Source organism: Solea senegalensis, linkage group LG1, assembly GCF_019176455.1.
Source record: "Solea senegalensis isolate Sse05_10M linkage group LG1, IFAPA_SoseM_1, whole genome shotgun sequence".
Taxonomy (NCBI): Eukaryota; Metazoa; Chordata; class Actinopteri; order Pleuronectiformes; family Soleidae; genus Solea; species Solea senegalensis.
This window is the reverse complement of record NC_058021.1, coordinates 40394591-40422094: the sequence shown is the minus strand read 5'-3', so window position 1 is coordinate 40422094 and position 27504 is coordinate 40394591. Positions and strand designations below refer to the sequence as shown.

General features: G+C 41.0%; 1 protein-coding gene across 2 annotated transcripts in view; it reads right to left on the bottom strand.

Moving 5' to 3' along the window:
• The window catches only part of pard3aa (par-3 family cell polarity regulator alpha, a), a 314117-nt gene that overhangs the window by 141451 nt on the left and 145162 nt on the right, over positions 1–27504 (bottom strand). For both annotated transcript variants that reach the window (XM_044031983.1, XM_044031991.1), the window contains exons 8-14: positions 23859–23984; positions 21102–21311; positions 19927–20114; positions 16156–16295; positions 15620–15748; positions 1975–2163; positions 1389–1556 (exon numbers count right to left, since the gene is read on the bottom strand). In XM_044031983.1, coding sequence (XP_043887918.1) covers positions 1389–1556; positions 1975–2163; positions 15620–15748; positions 16156–16295; positions 19927–20114; positions 21102–21311; positions 23859–23984 — 1150 coding nt within the window. The remainder of the gene's footprint in view (positions 1–1388; positions 1557–1974; positions 2164–15619; positions 15749–16155; positions 16296–19926; positions 20115–21101; positions 21312–23858; positions 23985–27504) is intronic.

The window sequence follows — 27504 nt, the reverse complement described above, 5'->3', positions numbered from 1 at the left end:
GGGAGGATGAGGATTAGTAGGGAGGGTGAAGGGCAGAGTGGGAGGACGGGGCTCAGCGTGGTACTCCAGACTGACACACAGCCACAGGACACGGGCTCCAATCAGAGTCACAACAACACTAATCAAAGCTGATCTACGACCTCTGGCTCCAGGGTGAGTGAACGTGAGTGAACGCACAGTCGTAAAACACAGTCAGCATTTCACATTGAACTAAATTATGTTTGCACTCATCCTGTTTTTTACTTGCATACGTAAAATAATTGTTCTTCTTTTCTCTTAGACAGGTGGACTGGGATTTTACAGTCTCTCAATATACTTCACTGTTTCCACATGACAAATATTCACCTAAATGCAATACATATTCCTTTATCTGCCTATCCGACATTCACAGGCCTGTCAATCATAACGCAGTGAAGTGCGCCTTAGATATCATATCTCGGCCCACCATGGGAAATATGAGACATAGCACCTATCTCACGCAGGAAATGGGACTGTTTGAAGATTTGCATGGTGGTGTGGCGTTGTTTCATAAAGGTCCTCCTCTGCTATCACAAAGCTCCAAAAAACCCATGGATTTGGGGGGGCAGGGGGGTGCAGATTAGTAGCATGGTAGAAGAAAGATGCTCTCATTTATCATTCAGTGCAGCTGAAATGAAGTCATACCTCTTCTTCAATCAATACTTCTTCTTACAGACAGGATTTAAATGAAAGAATACAGTAAATGTATGTTTGTTGACTGTACACATGGGAGTGTGTACAGGAAAAAGAAATGTATTGCAAAAATGCTCTTCTTATAAATATGGTATCTTGGAATTAGAAGAACTTTAATGTATGATTAAAAATTGAAACAAAGGCAGATAAGTGAAAACTGAGACAAATCTGAAGTCAATTTGAGGCAAAATTAATGCCTAAAACATTAGAGGATTAGAGTCTGCTGCTGGATTACTGTAACAATCTCTATGTTGGGGTTAACTCGGCTTCCATTGCTCGACTTCAGCTAGTTTACAATGCTGCTGTGCACCTTTAGACATGAAATCACAGACATGAACGTGTCTCTCCCGTTCTGACTCCCAGTACACCACGGGATCAATTTTCATGTATTCTTTGTGTACAAGTGTCAAAATGGCCTTGCTCTGCCTTACCTTGCTGACTAACTGCAGGTGTACACGCACTCACAGTCCCTAAGCTGATCAGCTGTTCTTCTCTTTAGTGTTCAACTCAGTGTGCTTTGTGCTGTGTATGTCCTATGTCTTGCCTCTCCCCTGTTGTGTGTGTTGGGCTCTGTTTGTGTTTTAGGTTTTGTAAATGTTTGCTTTATTACTGTACAGCACTTTGCTCAAAAATATTGTTTTTAAATTGGATTGGATTGGATCGGGTTGTTGGCCTACCTCGTTTTTGGCTGCCCGCCGGGACACAATGAGCTGAATCATTCCTCGCTTGTTGCCCTCTACAGACATGGATTTCCGTAGTGTTTCCATGGCTTCCTGGTTGGTTTTAGCGAGCAATGACTCTCCGTTCACTGCGATGAGTTGGTCATTAACATGTAGACGCCCATCCTGCAGGAGAACACCACCAGATAATTAGATCTTGCTCATAAAATATTTAAGCCTAAGCAGCTGTCCTTGTATCCACTTAAAGGAAACTGATTGGGAGTGCACAAACCTTACTGAGGCTAAATTATAAATCTTTTTTTTGAACTTTCCTACACTTTTGTCATGGGAAAAACCACAGATCATTGCTGCCATGAGGAAAAAATGACACGGTTTGTCATAGCACACACAAATCTCATGGGGCAATCAGAAAATCACAAAGACAGTGATTTTGATTTAGTATTGTGGAAAACACTTCAACAGGATAGGTCTTTTTTTGCACTTACCCATTTATCCTAGAGTCAAGACAAAAACAATGATTAAAATCAATGAACTAAAAGAAATAAATGGTCAGATGATAAGCATGGTGGGAGTCATTACTTGCCTTGCTAGCAGCCCCTCCATTTATAATGGATTTCACAAAGATGCCCAGGTCGGCATGGTTCTCCTTGGACCGATTACCCTTGACGCTGACACCCAGGCCCGCAGAGCCTGAGTCATTCAGTGGGATCTCAAAGGTCATGAACTCTCCTGTACCATCAGGGGTTAACACAATGTCATCTTCCTCTGGCTGCTAAGGAAAGTGAAAAACAAGAGAGAGAGATGTCTCTTTGAGAAGTGTTCTACTCTGTAACAGCTGGCCTTTAAAAATTAAAATAACAAGTAAAAGTGATGCTTTGGCATTTCTGATGTGACACTTCATTTTTTTTATTATTATTGTTGAAATCAATTGGTGCAGAGTTCATTTGTTATTTTTCATTTTCTTTTTTTTAACCCATCATGACTCTGCAAAGTTTCAAACAAAGTTGGTGAACTGTTGTTAAGCGACACTATAGAGTCACTGATGCACGTAAATGTCTGCGAGAAATATTTAACTTGAACTCTGGTGAAAAGACAGAAAAAACTAAAGGGATAATAGAGAATAGTGGAACGAAAGTTCAAGAGGAATGACAAGACATGGAAAGCGAACGGGCGACAGAAAAACGAGGAGTAAGATGAGAGGAGCGGGAGAATAAAGCAAATGAGTGGTACGCAGGACTCATAGGGCTGTCATTGCATATGCAGTCTAGCGGTGACATTTCCTGTCTACAGTCATAGTGGAATGAAATTAGCAGAACTGTAGTAACAGTGGGGACAGTGGAGAGCTTTCAGAATGCCACATAGCAATTTAATATTCGAATAATGGTGGTTTTGTGACACATGCAGAATGTGACGCTCTTTCCCTGACCGATCTGTGGGCCTTTTGTTTTAAACTATTATAATAGCGGTTTGTTGCAAGGCCCATACTGTAGACTTCCATGCATCTTACTTCCTACAGATAGAAAATTGTTCATTTCATCTGCCAGAGAGGTGTCGGAGAATAAAACAACCACTCAGGTCTCTTTTCAAACTTTTCCATTGGTGTTTAAAAGCATGTGTCACCAATAATCAATTGAATGGTATTTGTACATTTCACTTTGCCCTTTCAGAAGGGGAAAATAGGTGTGAAAAGGTAATGGTGTGGAAAAAAACACCAGGGACTCTGAGGTAACTGTCATTTTCTCCCTTATGCTTTGAATTGGATATATAAGATCTTGAAGAATCATTTACTTCAGTGCTCCAGAGCTGCAGATACTGTATCTGAGCAATAATCGAGAAGTGCTGAAGTCAACCGTCAGATCAAACAGTTGCTCTTTCCAGTTTGACAGAAGAAAGTAAACCAATTTAATTGTCAAATGTACATTTTCAGTAGTCAGTAGTATGTAAGTCTTCCAAAGAAAGAGAAAAGTTCTCGAGAGTCACAGCAAATGCTTTTCTTTTGGACACACAAATCTTTGCAGACCAGAAGAGGCGCTGACAGTTGAGTCACAAGCCCACTCAGCAGGTTTCCTGCTGTAACACTGATTGGCCAGATTGGTTTACTGTACATGTTTAGCTATCGCCATGGCAGCCAAATCCACATGAACACTGGTGGTGGGAGCAATCAACCCCAAAAAACTCAACACAAGAGCACTTTAAATAGACTCACATCAATACACACGGGTGTGCACACACAACCAGATGGATGCAAGCCAGGTGTGTGCCCTTCACAGCTGCTCAGATAAAGAGCCAAGGAAAGGAAAGAAGGAAAATATAGAGTATAAAGTGTTCTCTTTTTTTTCTTTTTGGAGGATGAGGAGTTATTAGGATGCAGTGGTGCATTCAGGTGGAGGCTCTTTTCAACACCTTCTGACTGAGCCCCTATTCTCCAGGTGACCCTGCTATCTGCCCTCTTTTCTTTCTGTTTTTCTTCTCTTTATTTCAAACTGGCAGTACATCTGTCTGTAAAACGTGCCGACATGGGCTTTGTCCTTTAAATGAACTATTATTGAATTCAGACTGGTGAAATTAATTTAATTGTTCTGTATTTCAACAATTGTACTAGCTGTGGTCAGGAAATGACCCTCTGCGTTCCCTCAGACCAGATGATGAATAAAGCAGATAGGTCAGAGGTTTGTTTTTGTTGTTATTTTATCAAATTAAGTGGAAAATATGATGCACAGACAATGTTTAGCTTCCTATTACTGTCTGGGTCTTGAAATCTATTTAATCTTTGACAGCCTTTATACTTTCTATACTTTATACTATACCTTTATAACTTAATAATCTCTTCAATTGCTTGCTAATAAATCTAAAATATATATATACACGTATCTAATAAGCCACTCACATGGCAGCAAAGGGACATGGTTCCAGAGGGCTGGTCTGAGTATTTCAGAAACTGCTGATCTCATGGGATTTTCACTCACAACCACCTCTACTATTAACAGAGAATGGTCAAAAAAAAAAGAGAAAAGGAAACCATAACTAACAAGAGTAACTCAAAAAAAACACTTGTTACAACCGAGGTTTGCATCTCTGAATGCACAACGTGTCAAACGTTGACGCAGATGGGCTACAGCGGTAGAAGACGTCACTGGATACTTTTTAGAGACACATAATAACTTGGTGAGTGCATATTATAGCAACCAGAACTCATGGGTGGTAATTAGTTGTTTTTAGTGCAAGGCCCTAGACAGGGTCAGTCCCTTCATTTAATGAAAATGCTTTCTCAAAAAAAAATATATATATAGTGGCTATGAGTTAGGTCAGTGGAGATGCTTTGAGCCCTGCAGAAGATAGCATGCATCGGATGAAAAAAATGACTTCGGACAGACTGTGTCTAAGCCTGCGTGTGCACCCGGGAGCGCACGCTCGCTTGCAAAATGATGACAGAATAACCACCTACTCAGAGCTGTGTTCCGGGAATAGCGGGCCAAGGCAGAGAATGAAAGAGCAGTGTAACATTTCCATCAGACAGGAGCAAGCGCCGCTAGCTAAAAATGAGTTTGTCAGACTGCTTGACAGGCCTTGTTGCAGCGATTCAGGCAGAGCTGGTTTCAACTACCTCTGTACTGGGGTTAAAGAAAAAGAAAGACAGTCAGCTCATTCTTCCAAGCTCAGTCCCCATGTATGCACCTGGGACACTGAGCACAAAAGCACTGAGGTAAAATTGTTGAAAAGGTCGCACGCTTAGATCAACTTCCAAAAGCGCTAAGAAAAAGTTTTAAGCAGTAAATATCATTTTTTTTGGCAGGAAAACGAGTGACCCTGGGTTAAAAAGTCAAACAGCATTCCTTCCAGAGAAGGTGAAATCGCTCATGATGGTTGAATGTCTTACATTATCACAGACTACTATCTGCAGCATCTAAAACATTACACCTGACTAAGGTGAGATACAAACACAATTAAACCCAGTGGAGTCCTTACCATCATCTATCTTTAAACTCTATTACAGCTTTCAGGCAGAACACCAACCTGATTTAAAATAACAATCGTTGCTTTAGGATTGGACTGTCATTGTCCAGTCAAAAACTTGTACTTTCACTAATTCTACTGGCACTTTTTCCTGATATTCAGAAAACCTTTTAAAGTTTCTAAAAGGATCCCTTCTAATTACGGCTTATATAATACTTAAGCACAAAGGAAGGTCATTGATCAAAAACATGGAACTAAGTCAAAGCAAGAGAGTTAAGTCAATTGAGTCCATTCTGCTTGTAAAAACAATTGCAACTGAGGTAAAGAAGGTAAACCAGATGTGTCCAGGAGATTTTGATAAATGAATCACAACTTCATTTTAAGTATTATTTATTAATTATTAAATAAAAAGGCTGGAAAATATGAGCAAATTCAGGCTCGGGTCGAGTTTGGTCAAACCAGTTTACATGATAATTCCAAGTCCTTTTATTTAAGCATAGAGTATTATAGAGTGACTCCAAATGGCTTTTTTTATTGCTTCACTGAAATTATGATGTAATAAATAGACATATGATGAGTAAAAAGTGAAAAGTGTTTCTGTCTAGGACCAAAGTTACCTTTTACGACAAGACAGTGAACACACAAGCTATTAAAAGCTATCCATGGTGGATGCAAACAACTCAAAGTAAACCACCGCGGTTGGATTATGTAAAACAGTATCAGTGGTTACATTTCGACGAGAGTTAATTAAGTAGAACTCATAAGTGCTGGTGATAACTCATAAGGCATGTGATGATTCCTGTGTGTCTGTGGGTGCGTGTGTGTGTTCATCATGGGGATAGAATTTGCTTCCTCCTCGATGCAACTATAACTTTTGTCGTTTGCCGTTGTAAACACACCAATAGAACACGTCTTACATACCAACACACACAAAACACACCACACCTCCCCTCTCTCCCTCTCTGTCTACTTTCTCATCGCCATTAATTAAGGTCACACTTTAGAATATGTATCGTCCTCTGACTGTGTCTGGCTCCAAAAACACAGAATGCATGTCGGGTTCCAGCATTTACCTAAATAATTGCTGAAATGTACACATTGTTTAACTATGTTTATATTGTGAGTCCTGCTACACTACTGCACACTTCAGCAACATAAAAAGAAAAATGTGTAATTCATAGTGTGTCGTGCATTTTTATGTTTTATTAAGAGAGCAGCAAAATCCAAAAGACACCTTATGTATATCTGAAAATGTGAAATAATTCCTGTTGAAGAGGTGCAGTGAAGCTTTCAGGTACTGATCATTAGGGTAATTCTATTATTAAGCCACTTTTGGGTGGAGTGCCTGTAAAAAGCCTGTGTCCTCTTGTTACCGCTCTCTCTGACTCAACCATGCAGTGACAGTCTGCGATTAAGCCCTTTATTAATTAACACTGTGATGGGGTAGCTCCCATTCATTACTGTCTGTTGTGTGGGCAGGGGAGGGTGATAGAGGCAGCATTTGAACGGAGACACAAGCAGGTGAACAGGCGAGCGCAGAGACAAATCGTTGCTCATCATTCTCGCAAAAGAGACCCGCCTGCCTAATAGGTCTTTTTGTTTTGTTTCTACTTCGCTTAACTTGTCATGCACTAACAAGGAAGGTGTGTTGGATGTGTTCAACCGTGTTTCAGAAAAAAAACAGACCAAAATACAGAGAGAGAGTGAGAGAAAGAGGGAGGTGGAGGGAAAGGGAGCAAATGAATCACAATTAGTTCTATTCACACACAACTCTGAGTTCTCCTCACATCACTGCCTAAAACAATTAACACTGGTGGAAACTTCTTTCTGTGCTTGGCCCAATTTGGCAACATTAAAGGTCATTGGAAATAAATTTAAAAAGGCTAAAAGAAATCAGCCATGGATGTAATTGCAAAGGGGGTGTACACGTGATAAGTATTGTAACACAAATTTCTTTCGGTGGTGTTTCTTCTCACAACATTTTCTGACAAAAGGGACAGAATATTAAATGCAGCAAAGCCTCAAATGAAATCAAGGCTTTTTCCATGTACAATGAGGGGTGATTTGAGGTGCAGGTTGTCACAGACAGTTGAAAGTCGCAACCAGCGGTGGCAGATTTTACGTGTTTGTGAACTAAACCTCTTCACTAGGCAACACAGCAGATTGTGGCTCAGCTCTGATAAACTCAAGCTGTTAACCAGTGCGGATGTTGTGACAAGTAACAAGAGCTATTCCTGTTTTATCACCTGAGGCCAAATCCAGAATATCAACATCATTGCAAAGGTATTATAGAGAATTTTCCATGGTATGACTGAATGGATGCCATTGGGAGCTACTGAAAGAACGTCAAACGGAGAGTCGCCTTGACGCACAATTCTCAGGTGATTCACATGTAATCAAAGATAAATATATATAAAGTCTGCTTGGCAACAGGAAAGGCTTTAAAGTGATTCTAACTATAGATGCACATCATGAAGCAGATGCCTCTCGTTTCAAGCTAATGGTGGATAAAAAGCGCTTTGCTATGTCCAATCGCACATGCAGACTTCAACACATTAGATATTCTGGAATCAGATGCCGAGTCCCCCTTGGGAGAGTAACTGTGTCGCCATAAGTGGCCTTTAACTACCTTGTTTATTGGCATGGCACGATGCTGTGGTGCCCCCTCCTGCTCTCTGCAGTGACAGCGAGCATAATTATGGGAACAGCTGCTGAAAAGTGCTCAACGAAAACAGGTGGTGCAGAGAAGGCGCGCTTGAAAATCGTTAACAAGGTTGGTATTGTCTTCAACCGCACATAATAGCATTTGCTTTAATTATGACAGCGCACGTTTCTGGATTTTGCTTTTTGATCAGAACACCATAGAGTCTTTGAAATTAATAATAAGGTGCCAGTGATGAACATGTAAAGTGCTTTTTCTACTAAGAACCAGGGGGTTTTATGATGATTTAAAGTATCCCCACAAGAGGATTGTTTTTGGGGATAAGGAAGAGGTTGTATGCGCCACGGTAACACATTAGAGCTCTTAGACGCCAGATCACCATGTCCTCTCATTTCCGAAATTTTCAGGCAGAAAGTGGAAGAGAAAGTGACCTCTAAGATGCATCTGCTACTGCCAAACTGTTCTGAAGAGCTCTGTAAAGTCACAGGCGCTCTCACTGATTGCAGGCTGCCAAACCATGCTTTACACTACTCCTTCCAAAGACCTTTCGAGAAATTCCTGTAATTTGACTTCACCTGAGTGCCAACTCTATTTTCAGAGCAAATTTACAGAGTGGAGTTCAGCCAATTTCTGACATTTATAATAGTGGAGCAATTTTCTGATTATACCCAATTACATCCTCGCAGCTGGTTTGTTTTTTAAGATATTTCATCGAAAACAACTGGGAATTCATTGTTGAGGAAGTGTGAATGGAAAAAGGTAATCACTTTAAATTATCACCTCTGCACAAAAGACATGACTCATCTCCTTCGGTTGTTTTGCCAAGTTTTACGAAAGGTAAAATATCTGGTCAGTCACCTGCTGCTCCATAAATATACTCTTGAAAAGGGAGACCAGAATGATTCTGTCAGCAGAACTTTATTAGCAAAAAAAAAAGTTGCAGTGTATTACATCATCTTTACGGTAAGACTAAGGAGCATTACTCTAAGAGACAACTAATTATATTAACACCAAAGATGTAATATTTTTGGCATGGCTGTAGATACCACAGAACACAAGGTAGCAGTTTATCACCACTTCAGTGTATTACCCTCAAAGGGCTTCTGTGCTGTTTCACTAAAACTGCTACAGCTTTGTGTGACATACAAAATCAATACACAAATCTGAATATAGATAAACCATATACTCAGTCACCAATATAACACTGGGATTTGAGATTTTCTGTTTCCATTAAGATCCATTATGATATGTATTGATGGCATTATGGTTTGGATTCGGTTCGTCCATTATCTACTTTAAAACTGTCATTTAAAGCTGATATTCCCGCACTGCACACAGGAAGTGATATGTTTTATGTTAAGGTAGTTTGGGTATGGCTGAAAACACAAAGAAACATCCATGGAAAGTTTCAGAAGTGAAATCTACTGGTCACAAAACCCTGTTGTCTAGCTGTTCGATGGGATTGGCAGCTCTTGCCCTAACTCACCCCTTTGCTGCCAGTGTACACACACAATCTCTCCCTCAGTTAGCTCTGATATTGCTTGTGTTGAGATGATGGACGTACTCATGAAGCCCAAACTGAGGCACAAACATCAACCAAAATCACCAAACATTGTGTACTACAACCTCATGTTTTAACTAAACTGTGAATAGTAAAGCAGAATTGTTTGTTGAGGAGTAATTGGAGGAATAAGGAAGACTGAGTTTGGCTGAGGCTCCACAGATCTGTGTGTCATTTAGTCGCTTCCAGAGACAAGCGATCATGTTTTGTTTACCTTGTATCAATTCATTTCTCCCTCTACCGACTCGGTAAATGGATTTCAGCAGCAAAACAAAAATCAATATAGCTCCTCTAAGTCAGTTCTTATCTAATATGGTAAATCACGTATGGTAACCTCACTGTAGTGCCGGTTGCACAACAAAAAAAAAAACAAGCTGTGTAACACCGTTAAGGGAATGATTAAGAAAAAGCAACCGAGATATCATCTGCTGTGAATAATCTGCTCAAAGCAAAGCAACACTGATGGTGATTACGTCAAAGAGGAAAACAATGGCAAGCTTGTTAACTGTTTCATGGAATCAAATTGCTTTTTTTTGCCTCGGTATATAACTATTTCATGGCCTTATAGACCAGTGCTGAAAGTAAAAAAAAAATGAAGTGAAGATTTTAAACCAGGCCAGTGGGATTGGCACTTATGAAAGAGGCCATTAGTTGGCTGTAATTGTCAGCAATACTGTCACACATTTGTCCTCAGTATTCGTGCATGCCATAAATTCAGCTGTCACATTAATCAGAGGCCAGAATTAATTGTGCAATTAAGATTCCCATTGCTTGGCAGATACAGCTTCTAATGGATCAGTGACAAGTGCGATATGATCATAAAGACAGGGTTTTAATGTACTGTTTGACTGCTCTTATGTAGTCTGCAGTCTTACAATGGAGGCTCCATAGATCTATTAGATAGAAAAAAGTACTGTTTATGTAAGGGTCACAGAATGATGTAAGGGTAAGAACTGACAACGTTTTAATGGCATTTCAGCATGTGTCACTAATCACACGCGCACACTATGTCATGTTTTACTCAGGGGTGGTTTTGTATGATTTCAATGTGACTGAGAATGAACATAAGAGAAGGAGTTCACGGTGTCATTGTGATACAGCAGCATTGCTTATATGCTGATTCATTGTAGAAACGGATAAAAATGATTTGTCACCAGTCAGGACATGACACTAGGTTTCTCTGAATTCATTGTAAATGTAAAAACAAAAATGGCTGCCAGATTTTTCTTCCATCATCATTGTTTGGCTTCATTTGCTACGAATGACACCACCACATGTGATTTAGTGTCTAACTCAAGGAGTGACATCACTTTTTGGACAATTTCTATTACTTGTTGCACTGTGAGGCAACTGAGGAACTACTTTAGTGTAGGACTAAGATTTGAAAAGTGTGAGTGTGTTAGGCACCACCTCCACCTAAGAGCAAACCATTCATATTGTTATTATCTCCACAATTACTTTTCAGTTGTTGCCGCAGTTTCATTTTCACGTATTCTTCTATAATTTTCTTCTCTTGTCACCTCTTGTCTTTTTGAACTCATGCATTACTTTGTACCATTAGATCAGGCACCATAAATAATAAAAGTAAGAGCCAGTACGCCCCTCATCCATATAAAAAATTAGAAAACTGTAGACACTAGAAATAAACACTTGACCGAGACTGGGTTACTGTCACGCAGTGCACCCTGGGAAAAAAATAATAATTCTGGGCCATTATAATGAATTGGATGTGTTGGGACACAAATAAAAGTGCCGGTATAGTCAAAAGAGTAAAATGCACTACTTACCAGACAGTACTGGCCCATTTCATGCACTGCATTAAACTTAAAAAAATCCAAGATTTAGCCAGTCATGTGGATGACTACACAAGTATGACCCAAAGATTATCCTTAAAGCGGTTATCTGAGGAACACTGATTCAATATATACCTTCATGCATATCACCGGTTTTCACTATGACTTTCTACTTACTTACATCTGCCTGCTCTGACGATACAAGTTTCTCTGAATTAAACACCACACATAGAGGCAGAAGCAGTCCTTTTGACTTCTTAAGTCTGCTGTAATCCCGCCTCGCAATCACTGATCCAACATCCCAGAGCTGTCAGGTGATGGAGCGGCACTTCACCTGACGAGGGACTTTGTTCACACAGCCATTGATCACTGCCTCCTACTGCGTCTTCACATTTCAAGTTAAGCTCTTGGTGAGAAACATGCCAGGATGCTCGTACTTGTCTTGTCTCAACTCTTTTTAATGAACATGTCTCATACACTGAAGGTCATGCCGTTCGTCCTATAGAATCTCACAGGTTTAATGAAGCATGCACTACTTTTTTTTCTCCAGGTATACTATAGATCAGCGGCGTCAGACTCATTGTAAGTCAGGGGCCGCATACAGAGCACTGCAATGTTTTCCCTTTGTTTTACATTTAATTAATATTTTCATAAAACATATTATGAAAAACCTTAAAATGTTATACTTAAGTTCACCATTTACACATGTGCATTGCAGCTTACATATCACAGTGGATCTGCAAAGGTAAAGAACATTTAGTCACAGGTATCTGGAACTAAAAAGTCTCGTATGTCACATGTGATTAGAACATATCAAGATCTAGAAAAGATTTTACTAAAAATCTATGGAGTATTCCTGAACCTAAAGTGGGAGCTAATAAAAATACAACCCCAGGGGACAAATTAGGAATTACCGTATTGTTGTAGTTGATTATCTTCAAATGCAGTTTCCTGCTCTACTTCTGGACAGTGGTCGGGGAAACGCAGGGGAGATTTTACCTCCAGGGCTGGAGCTGTGGCTGCTCTAGGTGAACAGGCCGACACTCAGGTGATCTGGAAGAGTCTGAGCATTTGTTTACCTCAACAGACTTGGAACACAACATATATTTACCCCACTTCATAGAGACTAATGCGAACTCTGCCTGTACGGCGGCTTCACTCTCTTCACACACACATACACAGCGCCGCTTGCTCCCCCCCCGGCACGTACACTTGCCCGGCTCTTAAAGGGGCCGGGCATTCTTACAACAGTAGTTTACACAAATTCATCTTGAGGGCCGGACTGGACCTTCTGGTGGGCCAGTTCTGGCCCACGGGCTGTACGTTTGGCACCGCTGCTATAGTTATTATGCATGGTGTGTGAAGGCTAAATCATTACTACTACATTTTTATTTGAAAATGGCATTCAGATGAAAATGATGTGCATCCAGAGGAGCATTTCAACAGTCAGAGGTCATTTGCATCCATATAAATACAACTGTGTTCCATGTGTACCATTCCGTGTGGTGTGGTGCACGAGAGGCCTATCCTGAACGGAATGAATATGTTTTTTTGAGGAGTTTGATAAAGGTTACAACTGCAGCTATTTATTCTGAAACAACTCAACTCAACTCAAAATGACATGCATATATTGACATCCTTGGAGTAGAGCAGGAGCAGCAACAACGCAGACAAAGACGGCGAGAACTCACAGAGGCGCCGCCCCACTCTTCTCGATTGCCATTTAACCTTTTCTCCTCACAGTGAGTACATGTTTATTGAAAAAATTGAGAGCTACCGCTATCGCTGCTTCAGGCCTGTCAAAATACACCCCGACCGTGGTAATTAAAGACGCTATGCAAACATGCTGGGAGGGTAAATTAATTCCTCTGGGGGGTGCGTGCACTAGGCCTGGCACACAATAAAACATCCAAACAAAAGGAGATTTCCAGAGCTGACATTAAACATCAGCAGGCAAATGTCAAGCAGACAAAAAAAAGCTCCTCTCCATTTTCATCTATGGATCTCCTGCCAGTGCGTGTGTGTGTGTGTCTGAAGACAATACAACGACAGATGTCGGCAGTTCTCTGGCGTGTCACTCACGCTGCATTTTAAAACATCATCATCGTCTCATTATCATTGAGGGAATTAGATAAATGACAGCACGGAGGCACTCATCCTTACAAGTGTGTTGACGTGTGTCCTTGCACTTGAGTGTATAGCATACATGCACACACACACACACACACACCACACACTTACTAAGTGTTCACCTATAAGGAGGCTGTTACCAGCCATGATTTTCCACCATGCTTTATTTGCAATAATCGTCAGCGGGAGAGTCTTGGCCTGCTTATCTGATTTTTATGAACATACTTGGAGGGATTATTGAGATTTGTGAGGGCTCTGCTTTAAACTGTGAAAGAGAGGAACAGTAAGGGAGAGCAAAATGCTAATATCCAATGGTAAGGGATGAAATATTAAGTATCTCTCTCACGGCATGTGGAAGTTGGTCAAGAGGAAAGAAAAAAACACACAGAGAGAAAGAGATTATAAGATGGTGTTTCTATGATGAGCTTTTGCCACATTGTGTCATGCCCGAGGAGCTGAGTGTAGACATCAAACTCTCACACACTCATGAGTTGACAGTTCAGGGGCAGCTGTGCATTTTTAACACACCTTACAGCATCATTCAGCTGCCGTCGAGGCTACACTAGGCATAAATCACTTCACTGGAGCTATCTAGTTAGCATCTTAGCGTCCGTTTTGTGGTTTTAAAGCATTTTTGAGTGACTTGAAGGCCACAGGTTAGAAGACAGTGATATCATGTGCAGTCACAGGGAGATAACATGATTAAAACCAAATCAGTCACCGGAATATATTGCAAGAGTGTGCAAGGTTCTTGAATTTATGACATGATGTATACGATGCATGTGTATGAGTCTGCTTGTTGCTTTTTGCACGTGAAACACAGGTGAACAGAGGAGAAGGCATCTTCTACAGAAAAGAACAGAGCACAGAATTTATGTGTAAACAACTGGGCCTGAAATGAGATTCCCCTGTTTCAAAGACGAACAATTGCCACTGATGTGAAAATAACTGCAAAGCTGCAGAAATTTAAAAGGAGCTAAGTCTAGGAGGTGATGCATTGCAAACTGAAAAAATAGCACAGTCGAAGCTGTGGTAGGAGAGTAGAATTTTTCACAGAGGGCCATTACTGTACAGGTTGAACAGCTCACACAGTGGGGTTAACAGCGTGGGTGCCAGGCTGAGTATTATGGGTAGGAGTGAGGTTGGTATCAGGGGCCTCTGGTCTGCCAAGGTGCAGTGATGCTGGAGCCTGCTGTCAGAGCCGCAGAGCGCGGGCTGGACGAGGGCAGTCGCCTCACCATCTGTTGCACGACAGCCAAAGTCACCCTGTATGTAAGCTGCCTGTTGGAAATGGGCCTGTGCCAGTGTGCATATCCATGAGTGTGTGTGTGTGTGTATATATCCAATAGCTACAATGGCATCTGCTTCCACACATCATCATCATCATCATCATCAGTGTACATGCATATGTCTGAGTGAGCTCATCATATAAAAGATGTGACTGTGTCTTCTGCTGCATACGTGTATTTGACCATAAGTCAGTGTTCATTTGCACAAAGAGTGTGAATGCGTGTGATTACGCCCTTAGCTGTATTTGTGTGTATGTAATAATAACATCATAATTCTTCATTTATAAGACTGGCGTATACAATAATTCCTTTAGTGAGCAGCAGTCATTGACCCCTTGGAATAATGGAATATAAAAATGTCTGTTCAGGAAGGTGATGGACTGTGAGAGCAGTTAAATGCACCTGAGTGTATCCAGCTGTACAGAACGTTACATATTTACTGACCTTCACCATATCGCTGGATTGAGTTCACTGCTGGTGCTGGTCTCTATCTACATGTATGCTCTTCTGGCCTTTGTTGAAACATTGATTTAACAATTAGTTGTTTATCTCTGTGTTATAGAAGGAACTAGATGAGTAAGGAAATGGGTCATGGCTTTTACATTGTGCTGTATTGAGTAAGCACGGTTGCATTGAATTTCCAGAGGTAGGTACTACCTCCACGCACTGGTCACAGTTACACTATTATGGAACCATGTAGACAAAAAGTCTGTAACTATAGTTACATGAGGAATAATTGTCCTCTAGTGCATCACAGTGTTGACAAAAGAAATGCCAGGGAGCAGTGAAGTTGTGATCAAGAGACATCCTTCTTTCTTAGAGACAAAAAGGCAACTGACCACTTCTCGGGGTAGCAGGGGATCCTCCTGACGAGTCACCAACAGGTTCACGATCCCACCCATGGGTGTGGCTCGTAGCAGGGCCACCACCTCTTCCTGGGTCTTACCATTAAGGTCTGTTCCACTGACCTGCAAACACACACACCAGCAAAACTAAAATCAAAGAGTTCTCTGATTTCAACGAGGGGAACTATATGGCCTCCATATAACCTTTATTCCGATTACTGTCTGAGCCAGTTGGAACAGGAATTAAACATTTCCCTACAAAGTGAGCAGTTGATGATTTTCATGTCAGTCTGACTGAAGTTTAATCAAAATGTTTTCCATCTAACCACCACCTTCTGCAAATCAAGACTTTTTTTTATAGCCACAGGGAACAACACAACCTATTTGACTTATTTCAACAGACCTCACTAAGATTGAATGGTGGAACAAAGCCATGTCATTAGTGTGGGAAACAGCATGTAATCTCCAAGAACACACTCACTAAAGTCAACACTATAAAATGCTTAGGAGGTTAAAGGGAGACGCCTCACCTCCAGCAGCCGATCGCCAGCTTTCAGTCGGCCATCTTGGATGGCAGCCCCTCGAGGAAGGATGTTTTTGACATAAATGGGAGCACAACCGCCAATGGGAACATCTCTCGAGGTGATGCTGAAGCCGAGACCCTCTGGGCCTAAAACAGAAAAAAAGTACATTCGAAAACAACTTCCTTCCTTCCTTCCTTAATTTTACCAACAGAGCTTCCTGGACCTGGGCAGTAAAATAAGAGTTCATACATCATTAGTCTGCCTGCTCTTGTACTATTTTACCACAAAAATATAACGTTGAGATTAATAATTTACAAATCATTGAAGAAAATCCGCTGCAAAAACATGCAAAACAAAAGTATGACAGTCATGTTTTATTCATTTATAGCTAGTCATTGTTATTCCAAAGTAACTACCTAGGATATCACTTTGACTTTGACTCTAAGAAATAGATTAAGCTCTGAAATCCTTTTTCCACCATATTGCCTTCACATGGAACTGCAACATGAGCAGCCACTGCACACGGATCATATTATGGTTTTCAACCCTGTTCTGTCGCTCCGATACAAACCTCCTACAAACATAGACTCATTTTTCCATTCTTCATTGGTTTGCTTGCTCAGGGTTGATTTCCCTAACTTTAATTATATTGTCTGTGTCTGTGATGAGTGCATGTATACTTGTACGTTATGGTCAGATGAAAGACCAGTTATCAGAAATGATGGTTCAGTACTGACTTGAAATGTGCAGTACATTTTGATACTACACTACATCTTATTATTACAAATACTACACTATCAGTGTACAGTAGCATGTGCTAGATGGTTTAACCAAACTTTTTTTTAGCTTTCTTGACATATAGTTACACAGCACTGATCTTTATTTGTGCATTACAGTTGTTTATGTGTTCTTGAGAAAGCGCTATAGGATAAATGTAAAGTGCAGCGAGTGGTGAGGCTAAATTCAGGGGTTAAATCAGAGAAAACGTTTAAAGTATCAGCTGTGCAAAGCCATTTGCCTTAGGTTTTAAGGCTGACCTTTACGCTTCATCAAATGAATATGAATTGCTGCTCTGGAGGAAGTGGGCAAATACAATAACGGATAAATAAGATGGTCTCAGGTCTGACCTTTTCCGCTGACCAGGCCCAAATTTGTCAAATAAAAGCAAAAAAGGTTTGAAATGTCAGCCACATAAATTGTGTTTGTCTGTTATTTTTTTTGACAGAATATTAAAACAATTCAATTCCACTGCTACGTAATGTTCTTCGACAGTAACTAAGAGCAGTGTTCAGAGATGGAGGCTTCTCAGACGGTAACAATGGTGATTAGTATTCATGTCAAAGTAGATGCTCATTTCACCGAGCTGTCAGCACCTCTGATGGTTCATCATGACCTACTTCTCCGAGTGTGTCTGTGCAGCAGTCTGTGGAACTGTCTGTCATCTCACTGACAGTGATGGCGTTGATGATCGGGAGAAGGAGAGAGAGAGCGTGAGAGAGAAAGTGCGGATGCCAACTTTCTCATGGCCTCCGCACACAAACAAAACTCGCAGGAAAGGTGATGAAGAGGTTGCTTACAAAGTCAGAAAGTTGAGCTGCTGAGGATGACAATGTGCTATGATCTCCCCATCACTGCGCCATAACTAAGCAGACAGAAATAGCTGTTGCTCTCAGTTCTGAACATTAAATCTGACTCTTTGAGTGACAACTTTCATTACAAAGTCACAGCGGCTGCCATGACAATCAGTCAACGTCTCTGTGCAGTGGCTGTATGGTAAATAAAACTACGGAGTAGAGAGGTCATTCTCGTTTGTTCACTGGGTAATGTTTTTTGGGTTTTTTTGTTGACCCCAGTGATGCTCAACTTGTGTTTTCTGAGTGTTACTGCACTCTTTGTCTACATGGATTCAATGATCCAGTCTGGAATCATGAAAATATAAAAATATAGGGTCATTTATGGTAGATACCATTACTAACCGGTCAGATGACATAGATACAATACGGATCTCATTTTCCACAAAATTGGCTGTAAATTGAAGTGTTTCTAAAATAATATTTAGAAGATTACTACATTTCCGACAGTTTCCGGTTATTCAGACGAGCTGCATGTTGCTGTCTTTTTCATGTCCACCACATCAAGAGCTTTGTCCTATATTTAACAGTCACCTCCCCCTCCCTCCTCTGCCATGCCAGTCTCTGGCCTGCATACAGCCAAATGAACAGAACCAAACTCTGCCCATCGTACGACAGTGCAGTTAAAGTCTCCAATCAGGCAATCAGGAAAATGCATCTCTAATAGGCCTGCAGTAATTAACCACTGACGTCTTTATTTTGGGTGATAGAAGAGCAGAATCAAAGTAATTGTATTCCTTTTCTGTATTAGTCGGAATCCTGGCTCCAATAAGCTAATTAAACAGCAAACATGAGGAGCGGCTGAGTTCCATTACAATGACTTAATGGGCTGCATGTGTCCTTTTCAACTGCAGTATTTGATTAAGGCACTCTTGTTTATTTGCCATGCAAGATCTGCTTCTGCCACTCAGAACTCACAAGACACTTGGTTCGAATTGCAACAATCACAATAATTCAACAACAAGACAGCTGAACCCTGTCTAAAAGTGCATTAGTACTGGGAAAGTCTGATAGTGATCAAACGGAAGCATCAAGATGGATTTCAGTAGCACATTTAGATGATTTTGGATTTTACTGCACAGTTGGAGTTCCGATTTAACAACATTTGGACAGTCGTTTATCTCCATTTACTGTTTATGGATGGCTTGAAGTTTACAAGTGAGGCACATCCATTTCAGTAAGCTCCATTTAAAACATGAGCAATCATCTCAGGAGACTATATCTGTCACTTAGGAGGATGCATACTTTTAAGAATTATGAATGGTGCTGAATTAGACCATGGTGCAATGTAGCTGGTGAAAATAAACTGAACTACTGGCATGGGTCTCTTGCTGGAGCAACACCAGACTTTCTCTGGCATGGTTTAAAATATAGTGAATGATAAAATGACGGCTGGTGTGCAGAAAATAAGAGGATTTTTATCACATTCAAGGGAATAAATATAACTTGCAGTCGAGTGCTTGGGGACCTTTGCCAAAGATATTAGAGCAGCTTGTGACTACTTTTCCCCTGAGGTGAGTTGCTTTTAGCCCTCGCTGCTGCCCTCACTTGCTGGTCTTTTCCCTGAAGCTCACCACTAAGGCCTCTGTGCCAGCTTCTAACTAAACATCTGCTCCCACCGACAGGAAAAGGGGCCGGAAAAGGAGGGAGCGCTGTTTTATGTCACATGCAACTGCTTGTCAAAATGTGTGCAGATATTAGAGAAGATGAGAATGAGATGGAGGCCTGGCAGTGAACCCACAACAATGACTGGCTAAAATACAATATCACAACAAACCACGGCGAACCCTCAGCTGCAGGCAGACTTGATTGCTGAATGTCAATATTTCAGCCACAATATTGAGGTGATGCATCAAAGCACAATCTATCAAGATGCGGTAGATTTTTGTTTGTGTTTGGCTTGCGCCGTTAAACTTAACCCAGAGGCAAGAAGAGACTATTCTCAGAGATTTATGGTTTTCTTTGGCATCCCTGAATCTATTGTTTATCTTAGTGAAAATAAATACATGATGAAAGGGCCCTTTGTCCTCTTAACCATAGTAAGGAGTATATTTTCATTTGATTACTTTTGCTACTTGATACCACAAAAAAGAGTTCATTTATCTCACTTTTACAGCTAATCATGCGTGTTACTGCTGGTTCTTACCCTTCTTTAACTGAATGTTGAATCTGCGGCCTTTGTTCTTCAGGTAAGAGCTGGTGGGCGTGTTTGTGCTTATTCTGCGCTGCAGGGAGGGGGAGGGGGCTGAGGAAGTCCTGGAGATCATAGTGTGGGGTAATGTTGTGTACCGTCGGTTTGGCTCTGGAGTGCTTCCTGCCAGTGGGCCCTGGTGGCTACATGAGGAAAGCAAAGATCACAGTTAGATTTATGACAACAGAAACAGATGATAACATTGTGGTATTAAAGCAAAATGTGACATTGAGGGGAGATATCCCGGGCAATTTGAAGCTCTTATTGTGAAATAGATGAACATGCAGTTGCTATGTTGATGAAGTTGTGATTGTGTTGACTCATCCATGCTGTGTGTTGTGTCACTAACAATAGGACATCCATCCGTCCATCTTCTACCACTATATATATAATAAATATATATACATATATATATATATACATATATATATATATATATATATATATATATATATATATATATATATATATATATATATATATATATATATGATTTTTTTGTATAGTCATTATGAACATTAACAGACTTACACAACTTAAAATGCAGAGCATAAACAGAGGGTTTTAGAAATGTATGAATATTTAATGAAGACCATAAACCTATGGACAAGCATCTCTGAGAAACACCACGTTTCACTTTCTGGAATTCGGCCAAAGGCATTACAGAAATTAACAGTAACTACGGGTACTCGAAATGGGCTTTTAAAGAGATGATCATTGATGTGGGTGTGAAGGCTGCAGGTAGAAATTCTTTTTAAGCTTCTGTCTTCCATTTTACTGTTTAGCTTTTAAATGATGATGGATTCACAGCAAATATATTATGGATGAGTCATCAGCTGGTATAATTAAAACTGGACTAGCAGTTTGAGACTGATACATGTACAGTATATATATATGTGTGTGTGTGCAGATGTAGGCAATGTACATTTAACTGGAAAGAAGATTAGGCTGTTTGTTTTTGTGTAAGTAACCACTCAAGCATGCACCAAGCACATGGACTAACGAACATACAGTAAATGAAATGAGTGCTTTAATGGTGCATGCACATTTGTCATACATGTGTGGACACATAAAATGGTCTCTGAATGGAAGCTAACAGAAATCCCTGCTACAGTCAAGGTCAAACCTACTTGTGGTTGAGGCCCAGTTGTGGTCCAGGCCTAGCTGCAGGTCTGCCCACTAGACTGGACCTGTCCTGGTTGAAGAAGACTCTGCCGGACTGGTGTGGGCTGAGTTCGCTGTGGCCTGACAGAAACTCGTACTGCCTCTTCATGACTGCAGGGACCACATGGAAGAGGATGACCGGGGAACGCATGGCCTGCTTGAAAATGTTCTGGGCTCTGGAGGTGATACAGACAAGAGCGTAGAGGTCAGCAGGCAGACAGAAATAAATGAGTCTTAACATGATAAGAGATACTATAAGAAGTACTATAATGTACTATCATAGCTTGGCAGATATAGAGGGATAACAGGGGCTATGATGTACTGTATGTTGAGTGGCGATAGGGAGGAGTGAAGGTTAGCATGGCTAATCGCAGCAGCTGCACTCAGCAGAGAGCAGAAAGTACTTTATCTGTAATTACCAGCATCAAGACAGGAAAGAGATAAGGATGGTGAATGGTGAGCCAGTAATGACAAATTATATACTGTGCATTATTTATTATGCCAGAGAAACATATTGTATGTAGAGAATCTAAATGTGTCTCCAGTATAGTGGTCTGTGTGTTTGTGTGGTTAGAATAGAGTGGACAAGAGTTGACTCAACAATCAGAACAGTGAGGATGAATCATGTACGATGGAAACTTTCCAGACAATGAGGTTCCAAAATAAGCCGACAGTCACTTCACTCCTTTCAGACAAAATGAGAAAAAAAAAATCCAAAACACACACTGAGTCTCATGTGAGTTTTAGGGGTGAAATAAGCAAAGACAAGAGCTCAACATCACTCCCACACTCAAGAATTGTTTAGTCTGGTTTGCTGGCGGCACTTAGCATATAGATAGGCTTGCCATGAACAACCCACGGAGCAGTATAAGAGGTGTGGTAGATGTCTGGAATCCAACAGTCCCAACCCGTGCTTCCAGACCTCTATTACCACACCCGTAATACCATGTTGATTCTGTCCAAATGATAGTCACTAAGCTGCTTTCAGCACAACAGACGGCGCTTCATTCAAACGGTGTCACAGAGGTGAGACGTGAAGGCCATACTGAGGCACTTCTGTGGGATTTGGTTTCTCTCGTCTTTATTCTTATGGTAATTTACAAAAATCACTCACATGTGCACAGTGAGAGGTGATGACTTGAGTGAGTGTGTGTTTGTGTGTGTGCATTTGTACAAAAAAAATATTCCCACATTCACATATACCGAGCCATCACTCCAATAATCAGCCTCCGTGCGAGCCTGATTGAATAATAAATTAGACTATCAATGCATCATTACATAGAGCTAGATTAAACGGCTCAAAATATTTACCCATGCAAAACAATCCGAGGATATTAGACTATCACTTTGAATTGTTGCTCTGTGCGGTACACAATCAGGGGGTGGAGTATTTCTGCTCCTTCATTTTCATACAGAATTACAAACATTATATGCATCTGGAGGCTGAGGAGGAGTGTGTTTGGCAGAGGAGGGTAAGTGCGGAACAGTGCAAAACATCGCTCCCCTGTGAATATGGGTTGAAAGCCTCTTTCACAGTAGAAAAGGCTTGAAAAGAAAATTGGAATGTTTACTAATGACAATAGCAACATTCTCAAAAGATAAATATCATAAAACCTTACTGCCTTTGCACACGGTTTGGTGAACACAATACCACAATGTGGTGAGGTACCTTTTGATAATTTAAGTTTTTGCCAAAGTCGCTTATACAGTATGATGCTAGGTATGCGCACACACACACACATGATTTTAGGTTGATTTAAAGCATGACAAAGAGGGGACCTGAAAATGTCCCCTGTTCAACAGTGAGTCCCCTCTTTGTGTGTGTGTAACGACGCCAAAGTCCGCTGTTCTACTGGTTGACGAGTGCACACACACACACACACACACAGTGGTTTAGGCAGTTTTCTAACTTTACTTCCGAGAGCAGATGAGGTCCAAACTTAATTTCCGACAGCTATGAGAAGGTGGCTCCCAGGCCAGTGGTTTTAGACGACTATGCCCAGCCCAGTGTGACTCTAGGCTGGACCTCCTTTAGCAGGAATTTAGGATATTTCATCATGTGGAGGAGAAAACAATACGCAGGGATGGGATTTGCGTCGACCACCTCCACACACAGCCTCCAGAATCCTGCCTGGAGGAGAGACAATCTATTTGTCAGCTTGGCACACAGGAGGGTGTAAATAAGATGATAGTTCAGCATCACGGCATGGGTCAGATGATGTGTAAGGATGTGTGAGGACACATTTATGTGCGAGAAGAGTGGCTTTGGATAAATGTGGGGAGTCTTGTGGATTACATACTTTAGACAATAAAGAGGAGCCATGAATTGATGTATAAGGGGAGCGTAGGCTGCTTTGGAACAGAGGTCAAAATAATGATGAAGGGCTGCAGGTCGCTGCGACTTATTACAGGAAGGGCAACAACTCGGTAATGTTTCTGTTTTATTGTGCAGATGTGTGGGTGTCACGTCGCTCTCCAGTTTGGCCTCCACCTTTCAACAGCAACACCATTTGCAGTCACTGCACTTAATGCCCAACACAGGGCTTTTAGTGTGACCTGTATCATGTAGGAGACAGTGCTTTAGACTATTACTGTACATATAAAGGACGATTGTCTCCAACAAGTTGAAAACTTAGTCCATAAAAGGCAAGGAAAACATTCAGAGTGATAGAGTGGAGAAAATACGTTACAATCATCATTACAAGACAAGCGGCGGAGCTTACTGTTCAAAGCGCAGGTTGCGAATGTCGCCCTGATTTATCTTTACTATGCAGTCATTCTCCTGGAAGAGACGTTCCTGTTCAGCTTTGCCCCCCTGTTCCAGGCGTTTCACCAGCAGACCCTGAGTCCTACAAATGATTTTACAACAGGTTACAAATAAAACACACACACACACACACACACAGTCACAAACAATACATTGATGAGCAGGCTGCAGGCTTCATCCCCTGCATAAACATACTGTGATGACGTAGTGACAGTGTTTAGATAAACAATTTTAGATTTAAAAGTAAATCCAAAAGTCATCCAGAACTTGGATTAATGATATTTCTTCCTCATGACTACATTTTATGGATTTATTGAATAAAATAAATCTGTTTATTTTATGTCGTGGTTTGAAAGATCATAAAAAATTATCTGTTTTACAGTAGTTCCCCACCAGGAAGTAAGTTTCCAAATAAAGTTTAGCTCTGTACAGCAACATATAGAGCTGTTGTATGTCTGTGCTCTACTGTCAACTAAAGTTAACTTTCAAAACTTAGAGCCAGAACAAAAATCTGCCTTGAGAAGCAATGCATTATTAAGTTCATTTGAAGCCGCTGTCCGTCTCTCTGTCCTCTAACGCGGGCCAGGTCTGTTAGAAGGACAGGGCAGGTTTTTAAAGGTAATCCCAAGCAACAGCTAAGAGATCATCTTATGGCTTCAGAGAAAACTCGGCAGACGTCTACACTAAGGCGAGAGCCGACAGTGCTGTAATAAATACCTAAGCAGTTTCACAGCAATCCATTCAAAGAAGGCAACATTTACCTTGAAATATTCTGCCCCTCTCTCGCTCTTCTAAATAAATACATCAGTGAGCTCCTCTGGGCTTTAGTTAGGCCCTGAGGATAAAGACACGAAGCGATCTGATGTGCGCTCCGAAAGCAGATCCACAATCTCCATCATTCTCTGAGGCGCCACATGGCTGAGGAGGCAGGTAGACTGACTGAGTACAAACGCTTGGTGCCCTTGTATAAACCCGGGAAAGGTGTGGAAGCGTTTGGGAAATTGAAATGAATGATGAAATATATCAGAGCCTAAACCATTAAGAAGCCGAACTAAGAAGAGGAAACAGAAAATAGAAATGTACACTGCAGTCAAGGTTTTTTTTTTTTTCTGTGGCAAGGACATCAGCAACAAGCTTTCCATTACTCTCGGTTATTTTCCCTCATGTCGATAGCCACATAAACAACAGCACATTTAAATTGTGACCCTGTTTACAATAGACGTCAAGGGCAGATTTGCAGAGCTCTTTAGCATTTCAGCCAAGCAGGGCCACTCTCAGAACATTGCTCTAATTGGCTGCATAATGTGGACATCCACGCTCACACTGCAGGCTCATCTCAGCTCCTGGATGGGGGTAAATGGTTCAGCATTAAGTTGAAATTAAAGATCACAATGGGCCCTTTCCTATTTCTCCGCGCCTGAGCCAATGTTGCCAGGTCAACTTAAGTGTGTTGAACAGAGAGTAATTGCGAGCAGTGTGGAAGTGGACATGATTGTGCTTTATCTCCATCGGTGTTGGCGGCTTGAAAACAAAGTATTGTGCGTCTGGATTAGACTGTGGACACACTCTAATGACTTTTGATATGGTAGCAGACCAGAGACAGGAGATAAGGGAGTTTTGATCCCTAATCAGTATTCAAAGCAGCAGCGGGGAAGACTGGGGATAAAGCAGCATCTTTTAGGGATTTGAAGATGATGATTTCATAAAAGCACCATTATTGTGATGACTGTAATGCACTGCCACCCTCTCAATTCCCTCCCGTCTCACTGATGGGTTTTTTGTAGATACTTATCAGTTACTTGGGGAAAGCAAGAGCACTAACGCAAAATCCAAATGGCATTCTCATAGGCTTCAAGTCAGTGAATTCATCAGTCATTGGACATTAGCACGGCGGTTTGAAGTTAGAGGATTCTCTGCAAACTCGGGAGAAAAATCTGCATACTCCATCTTGTGGGCGGAGGAAGGAGGCCACCTGCTCTAATCTACTGCCTTTAATCAAACACAGCAATAATCCAATCATGATCCATTTATGTACGGCAATTATGTCCGCAGTTTGTTTACAATTGAAATTGGTCATGGAATGAGAACTTCATTAGGCAGCAAAGAATGCATCAGCGACAGCTGTGAGTGTGGGTGCCTGTGTGTGTGTGTGTGTGTGCACGTGTGTGTTTACAGTGTAGTGTAGTAGAGTTGACCAGCACTGCTCACAAAGCATTTACATGTGTACAATGAAAAGATGCATGTTTGGAAACAACTTAACTCTTAACAATTCCACAGGAGGAAGTTCATTTCCAGGTAGAGACTGTATATAAATATTGGACGTAGTCTATACCGCTTTGCCAGGTGTAGCTACTCAGGAAGTAAGAATGCAGTGAATAGCAACCACGAGTAGGAAAAAAGAAGTCCATATTATGTCAAAATTGTCCACTTCCCACTTGATTTATAACATCAGTAAATGATTTCCTGAGGATTTCATGGTCCCATGTAAATGCAACATAATGATTTTTTGGAAATTAAGTTCCCATGCAGAGGAAATTAGATGAAAAAAGCACAGCGTAATATAAGTAGAGCTGCAACTAATAGTTATTTTCATAATGGATTAATCTGTCGATTATTTTCTCGATTAATCGTTTGGTGTTCAGAATGTCAGAAAACCTTAAAAAATGATGAACGGTGTTCGTCAAACCTGGAATTGATGATGTTCTCAAATGTCTTGTTTTGTCCACAAACCAAAATCATTGACTTTAAATGATTTATTTGTTATCCAGAGCAAAGAAATGAAGAAAATATTCACATTTAAGAAGCTTAAACAATCGGAAATCTTGTTTTAATCATGAAAAAATCTTCAAACCGATTCATCGATTATTAAAATAGTTGTCGGTTAATTTAGTAATCGATTAATAATCGATTCATCAATTCATCGTTTCGGCTGTAAATATGAGTGAACTCCAGTGTGATTGACAGCTGTGTTTTTCTGTCGCAAAACCTCAACCTGGCACCTGCCCCCCACCTGCTTCCCCACCTGCTTGGATCTCACTTGATGGCAGTGCGGTGAAGCAAAATTGCAGGCAGCTGATGTGGGAGCCCCTGCAGTTACTTCTTTACGGTCTGCTTGTGGTGGCTGTCTGACCCCCACGTCCCTGGTCTAGACACTAATGACAGCTCGCCGAGCCTAATGCCTCTTGTCCTGGTGCACAGGAAAGAGCTAGGCCAAGCCATTAGCATCATTCCACTGACCAGATGCTAAGTCGTATCATGGCTGAAGTTAATTGAAGGCTCTGATAGCTATTAGTGCTGTCCTTAGCAGATAGAGAAGACATTTACTGGCCATGCAGCACTACTGCTGCTGTATTTTGCAAATGCAGCCTTTTTTAGTTGGAATACAAAACAGCACATCTAGTAAACTGTTGGATTTGAACTTCATTTAAGCAATATTACTCACTGGAGTTTTATCATTTGATTTCTCCACTGACTCATGGCATTTTAAAGTGTCACTGCCTCTGGAAGAGTCAATCACAGTGGGGTCAAAGCTAAATATAGTTTCATGACACTTGCTTATAAACAGCAATGGGATTAGTGTCCCAAAGAGATGACATGCAGTA